At 40.5% G+C, this 14,340-nt stretch overlaps 1 protein-coding gene across 2 annotated transcripts in view; it reads left to right on the forward strand.

The window, feature by feature from the left end:
* wdpcp (WD repeat containing planar cell polarity effector) overlaps nucleotides 1-14,340 on the forward strand; it is a 70,309-nt gene that overhangs the window by 14,293 nt on the left and 41,676 nt on the right. For both annotated transcript variants that reach the window (XM_029520942.1, XM_029520943.1), the window contains exons 2-5: nucleotides 4,964-5,048; nucleotides 8,797-8,841; nucleotides 12,054-12,104; nucleotides 13,611-13,681. In XM_029520942.1, the coding sequence (XP_029376802.1) occupies nucleotides 4,988-5,048; nucleotides 8,797-8,841; nucleotides 12,054-12,104; nucleotides 13,611-13,681 (228 nt within the window). In that variant the 5' untranslated portion in view covers nucleotides 4,964-4,987. The remainder of the gene's footprint in view (nucleotides 1-4,963; nucleotides 5,049-8,796; nucleotides 8,842-12,053; nucleotides 12,105-13,610; nucleotides 13,682-14,340) is intronic.

Raw genomic sequence — 14,340 nt, forward strand, 5'->3', positions numbered from 1 at the left:
ATTAATAAGCCTTTTCTCTGGGAGGACAGAGCAGTTGATATGCCACAGTTTTTCCCTGCAGCCACACCATATATTCTCCTCTCACCTTGGCCGAGGAGAGTTTCCAGTGGGCAAAATCAATGAAAGATTTTAGATGTCTGAAATCCACCAACTCAATCACTATCTCTATTTTCCTTCATTTTCCCACCATGATGTTGCTATATCTCCCAAGACAACCTGTTTGCTTTCACCATCATATTTAGGACCCAATGAAATCAAAACTCTAGTAGTACAACCAAGTAAACTACTTTTATGACCTCATTATTGCTCTATCCTAAAAATACTTTCCTGCCAAAGTCCTTGTGTAGTACATCAGCATAAATAACCATATGTCATTTTCCAAATAATGGATTTTTTTGGCTTTCTTAACATTTTAATCCCAGTAATTATAATTAGTAGGTACTGTTCGTGCTTTAATCTGGAGAAATCAAAAGAGTATCACTGTAAACATGGATCTAGACTGGTAAGAATGTTAGGACATGCCCTTTCTCTGCCAGGGAAAGGATGTGGAGGGAGATCATTTTACAAAGGCCAACAGTCAGCTTTGAAACAAAGTACAGAATGTGAACTGTACATCTAACTGGATATGGCCTGTAGCTTTTCTTTGCCTGTGCATATACATAGATTTATGGACCAGATGTACGTAAATCTCTTGATGTTTGAATTCAGAGCAAGAAAGAGTGAATGATGGTCTGCATGGTGATGCATCCATTGTTGCTCTCTTTTGTCCTTCACTTATGAGAGAACAGCTCTTAAATACTTATTTTATTTATTTATTTTATTTCTGTCTGGGACTTCTCTTTCTGTCTCTGCAACACATACACTCATCCAAGCACATTCATACAAAGGCATATTCTGTTGCTCTCACTGCTGTTTGCACACATACATAAAGTACACACACATGCTTTCACACCCAGTAACCACCCAGAGGGGACAGTGAAAGGGGAGCAGAGGAAAAGATGCAGAGAGCAGACAAGGTCGTAGTTCCTGTGGACTGTCTTTGAAAGAGGAGTCGTATGTTTTCCCTCCCCTCCTTTGATGTTAAAGCAGCCTATTTACTAGTGTAAAGACAGGCTACAATAACCTAGACCCCCCCACCCCTCATCCAAGCCCTCTGTACACTGTCTGTACACCCCCACAAAGCTCTGCAGGGGCACAGGTAACCCACGGCAACCTCAGCCAGAAATCAGAATGATTGTGGCAGTTGTCCAGGACCTGTTCAACATGCTGTGCGCGTGCGTGCGGGTACCTATCTTTGTGTGTTTGTGTCTGTGCGCGCGTGTATATGTGTTTCTCTCCCAAGTGTATGCTTTCCATATTAGAGATTATAGATTCTTTCAAAACTAAACCCGGTGGTTCTCTTCATGCAAAGCACATGAAATCAGTATTTATTGTGATCAGACTTTGCCTTTGAAACAACACCAGTTCTCCTTGGTACTTGTGCTTCAAGAACAGTTCCTCTGTGGACTTAGTTCATCTCAATGTCCTCTGTCTCTTCACATGATCCCAGACATGGAGATCAGGGCTCTGTGGAGGCCAGACCATCTGTTTGCAGGGATTCTTCTTCCTCTTTTTGCTTAAATTATTATATTTTTCTCAGTCTGTATAATTACCTGCTGCTAAATAAATTCTGGACCAATCAGACATCCTGACCATCCCTGATGGATAAGAATCTAAACATCATATATGACAGCAAGGTGTAAGGATTTTAGACTTATGGTAAAATTTTCACAGTGTTTCTATCAATGTGAACCTCAGTCATGTGTGCCTGTATTTATATATACATATGTATGGTTATTTAAATGGCAAAGTATGCGCATAAGCATGTGCAACTGTGAACATCCTTTCCAAAGGAACATGAACCAAAAGTCATTCTAAAGTAAAAACAAACAAACAAAAAAAAACTTATTGTTGAAATGTGAGTGTATGACCATGTATACTAGACTGAACACCACATTGATGGACTCACCTCCAGACACCATTTAACATAATACACACCAAGAATACCTGAACAATCCTTTCTCCCCCTCTATCTCTGTTTATTGCCTGCCCAGATATGTCTATGAGCTCATGGACACAAAAATAATTTCTTTCCAACGCACTCAATAATTTTCTGTATCTCTGTCAGCCTTCTTGTTTCCTCTATTCTGCCCTAAATTCCCTGAGACCTCACAACAGCTCTGCAGAAAAAGGTCTCAACAACTTTTAGGTTAGCCAGTCTCGCAATAACTAAATGAAAGCTTGCTGAAATGAGGTTTTGCCTCCAAAAGGGCTGACTTCCTCTAAAAAAAAAAAAAATAAATAAATAAAAAAAGCTGGTTAGGAGAGCATGAAAGAATCCTCTTATGTCAGTAAACTTGTTACACCAATGCTGCCATGCCATACAAGCACCCCCACCCAAAACCAACCCACACACACACTAGGAGGAGCAAGAGGGGAAGATAAGACACAGTCCCCTCTCAGCTCTAACAAGAGAAAATAAGAGCCAGTGGCTGGAGACGCGAATTAGCTGCAGAGATAGCGAAATGAATGGCTAGCACAGCAATACTCCCACAGATTTGCTATTTTATAGAGAGATCTTGCACTGGACATTCTCCTCTCCTCTGCACTCCTCTCATGCACATGCTACTGCATGCTGAGCTGTGTCCATCCCATCTAGAGGAAATTTGTACTGGAGTAACCAAAGACTTTATTGCTCCAAAATTTCCAAATCAGGTTGTATAGTTTTTTTTTTCAACATGGCAGACTTTATACTGAAGCTTTGGCTTTTGAGAAAAATAGAATATTTTGCTGTTCTTGCCCACACAAACTTATAGAGTCCCTCTGCATGTTTGCGGGGTAAAGATATGCTGAAAGTGAAATTGGTCTAATCTAACTCAGTGCTCTAAGCTTATAGGACCACATATCGTAGGGACATAAAAAAGAGGGTCCTTGTCAAACTAAGCACAAGAGATAAGTCTTCCCAAAAGTAAAACTTTTAACAACATTGCACTTCAGATGACTCACATTGACCATTTTGTGTGTGTGTGTGTGTTGGCATACAAGTTGGCATCATGATAGCACAATGAATATTCATGACAGTGTCACTAAACAATAGTAGATGATGTTGTTCAAAAGTAATAATGTTTGTTGTTGCCCTTTTCTCACATCTTCTAATGATTGCTGTGACAACCCATCTGCAGTCATATTAGTTGAATCAGTAGCTGTACTTGCAGTGAGTAATTATGTATAGTTATGTCACTGCACTGGTGATAGCCAGGGCCAAAAGCATCATTCTTTTGGGTTTCTGTCTGTCTGTGTCACTATCACAAATCCAATACTGCCTTCAGAGAGTGAAGTTGAATTTGTACTCAACTCACAGATTTTAAAAGTCAAAGGTACAATGTCCTCAAAAACCACAGTTTTGGCCTTGTGAATTTAATGTCTCGGTAACACCTTGAAGGATGCTCTTCAGATCTGGTGATATTCATTTGGACTGAAGAATGAACTGCTTTGATTTTGGTGGTCAAACGTCAAAGTTCAAGGTCACTGTGACCTCACCAAACTTTTTTTTTTTTTTTTTTTTTTTGGTAATAACACAAGACCACCTAGAGGGACTTTGACAGACAAGTCTGTTGGGCCACATGTGAGAGGTTCAGGGTACCAGGGGATACATCCCACTGCATGATACTAAATCCAGCCTTTTCTCTTCTGCATTGTAGAGTTTTAAGTGTCTCAAAATTGCCCTTGCATAAAGCCCACTACTTCTCTCCAGGAACTGAAGTTAACTGAGTAAAATGTCCAATAAAGGAGAGAGAGTCAACACTTGTCAGAGACCTGCTCAGTGTTGATTAGCTGATGTGAGGAATGCTGCCTGCTTTGTCTGAGCTGTCAGCTCCAAAGTGTGTGTCCATCACTGCTCGCCTGTGATGTGTGAATGAAGCATCATCACCTGTGACCTTGTCTCGGTGTCAGCCTTAGTTCATGTGCGTGTTAGTTTTGTTGCCTTGTTTTTAATTTGTCTCTTGGACAAACTGTGAATTCAAAACATGTGGAGATCCCACTTACTTGTAATACAGGTATAACGGGTGCAGGAAGGGATGCTACAGAGTGTCATGCTGCAGCCCAATTATCATGTAAGCATTTTTCAATCAGAATCACTAGTAGAGTTGAAATTTGTTTAAAAGAAAATACTAACTATAAAAATGAAGCAAACAAAGGATTAATGTTATTGCATTTCTTCATATATTCACCTGGTCATTTTATAATGTCTTTATTCAGCACCATAAAATGACAGTTTTGGCTTTTGTAAGGTCAGTATTTACACTCGATGTGTACCTTGAAAGTGCTATTGTCATCATTCCTCAAGAACCATCCTCCTAATATTGTGAATGGAGGTTTGTTGCCACTTTTTTGTCCCTTCAGTTTTACAGGATGTACCCAGCTGTAGCTACTGGCAAAAGCAAGTGAACACTGTTCAAGGAATTATGAGTACAGTGACAATTGTTTTAATACAGTTAATACAGCGGATCGAGGTTCTAAAGGGAAATGACAGAAATCAATAACCTAAGTATTCACAATGGAAAAACCTGGTATCAATGTTTGTTTGTTTTTTTGACAGACAACTTTAACCATAATCAGCCATCAGAGTTATTTCACATGAAGTCTCCCAGGCCCCTCTCTTTCCTGTTCACTTGTCTGGAATGAAGGCTTAATTTGCCCTGAAATGCTTTTACACAGCCTTGTGCTTACAGTCAAAACCAGAATAAGTTTTGGTGCCTGAGAGCATGTGTACCTACATGCAAGCTTTGTTTGGCCCTTTAGGCCTATATGCCAATCTATTATGTCACCTCGGTCAAGATATGCATCTGTGGTTGTGTTTGGTCTGCCCTGTCTCTTTCTATGTCTTTCATTTGTTCTTTTTCTCCCTCACTGGTATCTGCAGACTCGGGTTACACTTCTCCGTCAGATGGCGTTCTGCCTGGCTGAGCTGCACTTGTGGTCCACCAAGAGCTCACTCCAAGTCAAAGGTAGCACTTATCACCATGTTCAATCTACCTCGCTCTCAATAATTCTCTCCTTTTTCTTTTTCCCCTCCCTCTGTCTTGCTCTGGCTTTCTGTCATCACTCACTTTGTTTTCACACCTTCTCCCCACCTTGGCTTATCAACTTTAACAATCTGACTCTCAGTCAATGCCAATGCCTGTCTGTTTTCACTTTCCCTTAGCTCTCTTTAAATTCTCAGGCTTTCAGTGTTAATTGCTTTCTGTGTGATATTCATTATAATGCTGCACATTGCTTACAGTGTCATTGTTAATTATGGCCCTTTAGCTCATACACCCATGAATCAGCTGTGCTGTTTATGTGATGAATGTTGACAAGTGGATTACACCACTCTTCATTTATTGACAAACAAAAATGTAGCTTTTGATTAGAATTGCAGTATTGATACAGGCCAAGCTCGTTACTGAAATGGCTTTCCAACTACAAGTTCACAAGTTTGTAAATATTCCATGTATGAAGAGGACCGATGCAAAGTGTGTAAATAGTTCAGATGAGTAAAGTAAGGTCCAGTTTACTACACAAGCTAAAACCTACAACAACAAAAGGAATGAATAGCTCTGGTTAACAGATTCTAATTCAGTTCCTTAGCTGACCTTTTCACCACCAGACAGGACAGACAGTTAAATCAGGAGGTTCACACTTTAGAATGAGATGCTTTTCATATTTGATGACAATTATGCAGAAGCACGGGCTCTATTGATATGATCTTTTTCATTGATGTTTTTTGTTTTCTTCATTTCCAATGTTATATGCAGACCACTTACTTTTAGTGCGCACGGATCAGTTATGTAATACCAAAGAGTTGTCTTAAAGTTTTAATCAGACTTCTTGGCACAATTCTTCTGTTAGTCTGTCTTAGTGTCTTCTGTCTCAATGTGATCACAGACTGAGCCCATGATGTTGAGGATAGGAATCTGGACCATCTGTTTGATGTCTTCGCTCTGAAGACTGTTTTATGTGACTCTGGCTGTATCTTTGGGACTATTGTCCTGTCACAGAATTAATTTGGGACTAATCAGACAGAAAACAAGTATCTAAACCCTTTATACAAAATTATATGCCACCTTGGCATCGTGTAATGAGATCTGTTCAATGTGGAGGTTCTTTGTGAGAAGGCTTTAAGTTTCATGTGAGCAGACTTAAGTTTTTTTGTGAGAAGGTTCTGAGTTTGACTTTCCTTCAGTTTTTGTGTGTTTTTTTGCTTTCCAGCTATCAGTCCATCTCTTCTGTCAGACGGAAATGCTCTGTTTCTCCATTTTCTTGTTGTCTCCTCCCTTCCATTCTGTCTTGTCTTTCACAGTCTGCTGAGCTCCAGACAAAGATAGTGTCTCTCAGAGGCTGACTGTGCTGTGTGTGTGTGTGTGTGTGTGTGTGTACACGCGTCTATGCGTCTGTGTTTGTGTGTATACACAAAGGTAAAACATGGTGTATATCCTAGGTGATGGTGACATATCCTTATTTGTTTGTTTTTTTTCCTGCTGTGTGTGCCTTCCGCTATCTTTGAAAAATGTGGATGGATACAGCAGAGAGAAGAGGTCTGGTCCCTGAGGTGTGACGCTCCCTATCACCAACTTCTATACGTCATATACAGCCACCTCAAAGACAAAAACATAAATTCAGATAATCACTAACCTGCTGTATTCCATATGGTTTGTGTGTATGTTCTACAGGACAGTTCCCAAGGCCTTGTGCGATCATCCTGCTGATTGAGCAGGTTCTCAGATGCAGTTTAACTGCTTTACTGAACGGGACATGAACAGAAGTCAACAAAGGGAGGAAAATAGTGCATTCCTTATACACAGATTTTTAATGAATATTCAGATCTGACCCGGTAACCTATTTTTCCTGCAGCTTTTGATGAGTGCTTTATTACCTCCACCAAGCAGGTTGTGTTTTCACCTGAGTCTATTTGTTGGTTTGTTCATTTGTCAGCAGGATTGTGGAAAAAGCACTCAATTAATTTACACCAAACTTTGTTCAGGAATGGGGACCCATTACATTTTGACCCATTTCAGAATCCATCAACGATTAGAGAAGATCTGGTTTAAAGGGCGCATCCAGGAATTAAATTTTCTATATTATCATTTTATCATTGCTTTTCTAAGAAAATAATGTTTGGCTCCTTCTGTAAAAATAAAAAATAAAAAAAATACATATTATCTATATTTATTTTTTAGGTTTTTATATCTATGTACTGTTTGGTGCAAATCCAGATAAAAACTTTCACAATAAAATAAGTAAGGGTAAGGAGGTGGACTAGAGTTCAAATATGAATTATGGCTAGGTCTGCTTGCTTGGGAGTTCAGTTGTTGTTAATTGAGGAATGCTTATGTGATGATTGGTGATTTAAAAAGCCACTCTTTGAAGACTTTAGGGAAGCTTTTTGTACATGATAGCTCACACACCACTATATGAGCATCCTTTGTTCTGGCATTTCTTGTCCAGTATTTTCTCTTCTTTTTGTTCTGGATGGTTCAACAACACCCTGAGAAATGGATGTGTTCTTGGGTTGTAGGGTGTGACTGACTTCATTAGATGTTGTTTACCTTTTGTTTTCCTCTTCTTCTGTTGGCCTATTATAGTATTAACTGAATTTGTATGCCGTGGGTGTGTTAGGTTTAAGGGGGATGTAGAAAGGAAACAATGATTTTAAAGTGGTTTAATGCAGTGGCTCTTAACCTCCTAACAGTTAGGGGGTACTCAGCTAAAAAACCCTAGACTACTTTTAAGCACTTTTGAATTGATTGCTCTTCTTAACATATATTTTTTTTTAAATATCACGTAACCCTGGAGCGCCCTCAAGTACCCTCAGGGGTACCTGTACCCCGATTTGAGAACCACTGGTCTAATGCATAGAACTGCAGGAAGCCATTCCATTTCATTCCACTTTAATGCTTTATTCAGGTTCATTTGCTTTTATACAAACTGGTTCACATGATTATTTTCTGGTAGTTCAAACACAGATGGATATACATGTTTGTTATATGTTCTTGAAAATTTCCTTTGGCAAACACTAGTAGCTTGTAAAGCTGTGACTACATCTGTAGTCAGGTACAGGCTGTGTGTATGTGTCTGTAATCAGCTCTCTGGTTTTATTAGTGTGACCTGGCCTCAGGAGCAACAGCAGTGGCAGCAACAGCAGCGGCAGCAACAGTAGTGGAGCGATAAAGAAACGATGTGTTGTGCGAATCCAAGTCTGGCTGCTTATGGTTTTGGACCTGCAGGAATAACACTGACAAAAAATGCTCAGCTCAGCACTTTGTGTGTTTATATCTATCAGTATTCTTGTTTGTTGTTTGTGTGTATGTGTGTGTGTGTGGTTGTGGCGGGGGGCGGGGGGTGTTTGTGTGTATGGCGGACATATGTATTTTCTCTGTAGCTGTCTGGTGAGTCTGTCTGTCTGTCTGTCTACTTCTAAATGTATATGGTGCTTGTTTGTAAATCAGCAAGTTTGTCCCTCAGGTTGCATGAGTAAAAGCACACGCCGTCTTTATTAATACCCCTCTGCCCCCCTCTATGGCGCTCGGACCCCCCAGCCCACCCTTCTGCCTCCTCCTCCTCCCTTCCAGGGTCTTATCTAAACTTTGGCGCTGGCAGACGGGACAGGCCACTGGCTGATAGTGATTGTTTATCCCATGGTGCAAAATTGCTGATCTGTCTTATGCTTTTCCCTGACAGCAAGATTTTCATCTCTCTCTCCCTCTCACCCCACAGATACAGATATTGGCACCTATCAGTACTACGATAAAGGAGAGCCAGGTAAATAGTGTTTATATTGGATGTCTGTTTGTGTTTAAGATAAGTTGCATTTGCCTTGTTTTTGGAATGTATGGGATTTCCTTATATATGAAGAAGGGCTTTTTGCTGCCTCCTGTGCTCACAGAAGCAGTAAACGGACAGAGACATACAGATTATTGGTCTTGTGTATTTTGGTCACTTACACCCGTTAACCACACATATACTTGTCTGCACAGAGGCTATTAGTATGTAGGATTTACACCCTAAAACCTTTATATACACATGCTCATTTCATGCACATACATACACGCAAACACAGACGCGCACACGCACACATAGGTTATTAGGCTGTTTTGGGTCTATCTCTTACACTCCCAGTGTTCCTGTTGACCTGAGGTCCTGCCACACAGTGATATGAAAACTAAACTGTTGACTTTCTCCTAGATCACATAGCAAGAGGCCCCATGTAGTCCAGCCTCATCTTGCTTCAGGCCAGTAGACTTCCCTTACCATCGGGGAGTGCTCAAATCTCTCTGCCACAGTTCCAGCAGTAGGGATGAGCTTTGTCATCCTTTGCTTGTGTGTATGCGCAAGACAGGAATATTTTTATTTCCCATCTTATTCAGATACTGTCAATTCTGGCATGTACTTGTCTTAAAATAGATTTCCAGTTTAAATTTCGAAAGGTATTGACTTTATCATGTATTTTCCTGATTTGAATATTGAAGGGGTAAATGAACACCTTTCATAGTCATTTGTTTTATTTTGATATAAAATATAGCTTCAAAGTTCTAATTTATAGTTTGCTAAGTTGATTTCCATCCAAATTTTAGTGCATAATTTAGCCAAATTTGGTAAAATAAAATCTAATTAAATCTAATTTTGTCTAATTTAAATATTAGACATTAGTGATCATTATTTCCTCGTAGGGATTTATCAAACCACTACAAATAAAGAGTGCAAAAAGTTGATGTTTCACTGCAAAAGGAAGAGAGGATGGTGAAAATGGTTTGTTTCTAGTATTAACTTGAGGAATGTAACAGTATCCATGTTACCACACAGATAGACTTGCTTTTAGTAAATGATCAGTCACATGCCTCATGTATGCCATTATTTTTATGCATCGTCTGTTTCTATTGCGCTCTGTCTTAGTTGTATTTATTCTACCTCACCCAAGTGTGAAAATATTTATTCTGATGTCTGATGGTTGTGCCCAGTTTTTTTTTTTGTTTGTTTTTTTTTTTAATGCAATTTGAAAATGTGTCTTACATACTGACTTACATGATGCTTTCACCAACGTGTTTGAACCTCCTCTTCTCTTTCTGACTCTTTTCTCAAAGATATGCTATGTGGAGTATATCTTTGGTGTTATTTCCCTCCCTTGCTGCTTGAAATTTGTGCATTTTCTCTCTCTTTCTTTTTCTTCTTTTGTTTCTTCATTGTTTGTGTCTGATATGTTTCTGCCATTCTTTCATTGATTCCTTCTCTTTGTCTCTCACCATGTATATTTTGTTCCTTCTCGTTGTGGGTACCCTATGTCTCTGTCTCTTTCTTTCTCTCATCATGGGGTTCTCTCCCTTCTCTCTCATCTGAGAAGCTGCCTTCTCTTTCATTCCAATGTTCATGGGGGAGACGATGCTCTCTCTCCAAATCCTTTCATTTGGAGGATTACTAAAGTGTGGCTTGATATCAGAGTGGAGGAAGGAAAGGGGGAGGAGGGGTGAGACAGAGTACAATCACCATCCAAAAGTGTCAGCATTTTCACTCAGTGGTGTAATGATAGCTCAGGTAATGATTCCACTGCATGTATAGTAGATTATGAAAGATTGGGATAAAATGTGTTCATTTCATAGGAACACTGTGGCATTGAGGTTGAGCAAATGTTGAAGAAGTGGACTCTTCAGAGTCTCCTCAGCCAGACACTGAAGAAAGGACATTTTAAAGTGACGCTGGTACTCAGTAGCGTGCATACCCCCGCATTTTTTCCACCATATCTGGATGATAATTTTCATACTTGTCTGCTCCAAATTGAAAACTCATAAATTTCAGCGCTGTATATATTTCCACTGATAATTTCTTGGGAAATTAATGTGTACTGTATGTAAATTTAATTGGTTCTCTGATCTATGTACCATCCATCCACCATGTCCACCAAGATTGATGCAAATTACTACGGTACCTGAAAACATAACTTCTGTATTGAAGGTAAAAATATAATGCCTCATTTTTAGCCTCTTATTACTTAATAGTCCCATTTAAAAAGGTCTTTAAAAACTTGGCTTCAGATTGTCATTCATTTCTATATATTGATGAATAAATGAGCAAAAGCAAGAACTGTGCACCATTGTGTCAACACTATTTGTTTATGAATCCATCATTCATAATTAGAATCTAATTCAAGCAATATAGCCTCATGTTTTCTTCATTTTATTAGGTAAAGCTAAAACAAAAGCAGTCTTTATTGTTCTGAACAGCCCCTAAATGAGTGTCTACTCAGCTAAGGTTGTAATTTTCACTTTCTGTTTGGTTATGTCACATACTGACATTGGTATTCAGTGGCAGCTTAAATAACAAAAACTGATTATTACAACCTCTAATGAAACAATGATTTATTCCAGTGCTGTTGTATGAGACAGCTTTGGTTTCATCTAGGTGTACTCAGTGAACAATAAATCTAAATAAATATTCCAGAAATAATTACATTTACTAAAGAGCGGCAGTATATGGGGGGGTGCTGGTCTTGACGTTCACCTGATCATTTGTAACATGTCAAAACATTGGCAATGTTCACAGACTCATTGGTTTTCTGAAAAGTTACCAATAGTTCCACTTCTGCCCACTAGAGGGAGACCTAGGCTCATTGGAGTCACTCTGGGGTACCCCGGTGCCAATGGCACCCCGATCCGTCCCCACCCAGCCCCAGAGCAGGTGCCCATGTCTGGTCCTGTCTGGCCCCTCACCCCCTTATCTGATTAATACTACTAATCCTAGAGGTGTTCCTGCCTGACAGAGAGGCCGGCCACCAGACTGGCTATTTTCTTGCTCGCAGTGACGGGGCCACGAGGCACTGTTATGGGTTACACTTTGCCTACACAGCCCTTTGGAGCTTTAAGATCAAGCTTAGTTTCCTGTTCCTCTTCATCTACATCAAATAAAGACTATTACTTATCTCTTTGCTCCTCTCAAACTATGTATAATCAAACCTTTCATTTGGCCTCTGTCTTTTTTCCCAGCCACTTCTTTGGAGCATCACTACTACAATGAGAAACTCCAGTTCAGTGAAGGTAAATTTCCAACAGAGTCGTCTACAGGATTATTGAGACTATTCTTTTCTTCCCTATCTAACCATGTTTGTGTTTGGGGTCATAATCATCTCACCAGTTTGTGACAATCTTCCAGAAATCTCTGTCCTAGTTGGTCCACTGTCCCACTTCCTCTATTCTCTTTCTTCCTCTCTCTCTCTTCCCTTCCCTTCTCTCTCTGCTTTTCACCCAGTAGTGGAACACAAACACCCTTATCAGGAGACAAACACTCATCCCCCTGCCCTCCCCTCCCCTCCCTCCACTCTCCCCTGACCCACCCTCCCCATCTCATTTGCATGCATTTATTTACCTCCTCTTCCCACTTATTCTTAACAGAGAACCACACTCCTTAATGGTTCGTTTCAGCAAAGATGAAGGGGGGCTGTAAAATAAACAGATAGGAGAGTGATTGGACCACATTGAAAACAGCAGCTCTTCCATTTTTTTTTTTTTTCGTCTTCATGTGTATGCGGAGGGCAGAAGCAGATGCACATATTCAATTAGCTGTTTTTTTTTCTTCATATCCTTCCCTCACTGTGTTTAACCACTAGAGATGGAGGAAAAAGGGAGGGCTGGGAAATTAAAGTGAAGGGGCCTTGGTGTGGGACATGTTGAGATATGTGCTACTAACTATGAGGTAGTATTTGGGAGATAACTCGAGTGTACCAAAAGTCCTCATAATTAAATGTTTGTTTCTTCTCAAGGACTAGGTAGTGTTTTAGAGGGGCATTTTACTTTCAGCTGAATATTTTTACTTTTTATGTACAGCTATATCAATCTCTGAGCAGCAGGCTAAAGGCTTTCCATGCTTTGGGAAAATGGCAGTCCCAAATGTAAAGCTTGCAACTTCAACTATGCAGCGTATGAATGCCAAAGTTCTATAGTCATAGGTTGCATGCAGTATGTATTGCAAAAATGTATGACAGGGCACCTTAAGGTGCATGTCACAACGCTTCATTTTGTCCAGAACCTGTCCAATAGGAAACAATATTTAAACTTCATCTCAGAAATAATTCAAAACAGACCACAATGTAATCATGTGAATCTCCAGCTCATGGGCGATCCGGTTATTGCTGTTGAGTTTTGTGCTTTTCTTATGACTTGAACAACTGATAGATTATGTTCTTTTGATTGACCAATTGATTAATAAGAACTCTTTTGGCATTTATTGAGACTTCAGCTGTTGAAATGGAGCTAAAAGCTTTCTGCTTTCATTCATGAACAGATTGAGCATTGCATTTAGGAAAGCCTTCCTTGTGTATCTGCATCTCTTTATTCCACTTGAGTGTCTTGTCACCACCCTTTATTTGGCAATCACCCCTTCTTCACATTAAGATCCCAGTCCAGATATGAAGTTCAACCCTTTCTCCCTTTCCGGACTTCTTAATTCCCATGAGTACCTTTCTTTAAAAAATGATCACCCCCGTGTTCATGTTTAAAAGTTCAAGTCACATGATCCTCTGATTCCTCTCGTGTTTTATTCCATAGCTCGAGGCCATTCATGGATCCCCAGGAACCGCCGACCAGAGAAGCTTCGCGATTCGCTGAAGGAGCTTGAGGTACCCGCCTATTCGGTTCTGCCCCTACCCCACCATCCCTCACAGCTTCCCCCATCTTCTTCCAGCCTCGGGGGATTTTCAGAGTTTTCCCTTTCCGAAACGGCCGATTGATTAACAAATAGGGGCATTCTCTCTCTTTTCTCCCTCTCCCTTCACTCTCCCTGTCGTTCCCGTTTGTTCTTCTCTCTCACTCTACTCTCTCATCACCTCTCTTTTGGCCGAGCTCTGTCATCGAGGGGGATATTTGAGGGGATCAGGGGGCTGCAGGCTTCCCCCTCATCCCTTCTCTTCCTCCCTCCTTTTCTTCCTCCTTCCTTTCCTTTCCCTTCATTCATCCCCCTCTTCCTCTGCCCTTTCCTCCCCCTCTCTTCCCCTCTGTACTTGTGGCAGTACAGACCTAGCTTTGTTTGCTGGAACCTGTCTGTGGCTGTTATACACACACACACACACACACACACACACACACACTCACTCACACAGAGTCCAACCAATCCACCCTTCTACCTCCCTCCTCTCACCCGTAACCATTGTCTGGAACGAGAAACACCCCAGTTCACCTCCACAACCCACCCTCCTCCTCCCTTTCCGTCCCTCTCTCCTCCCATCCAATCACCCCAGCTGGGTTTGGAATGTGGCAGGAATGACCAACCATACACACA

Source organism: Echeneis naucrates, chromosome 15 (genome assembly GCF_900963305.1).
Source record: "Echeneis naucrates chromosome 15, fEcheNa1.1, whole genome shotgun sequence".
NCBI classification, from domain to species: domain Eukaryota; kingdom Metazoa; phylum Chordata; class Actinopteri; order Carangiformes; family Echeneidae; genus Echeneis; species Echeneis naucrates.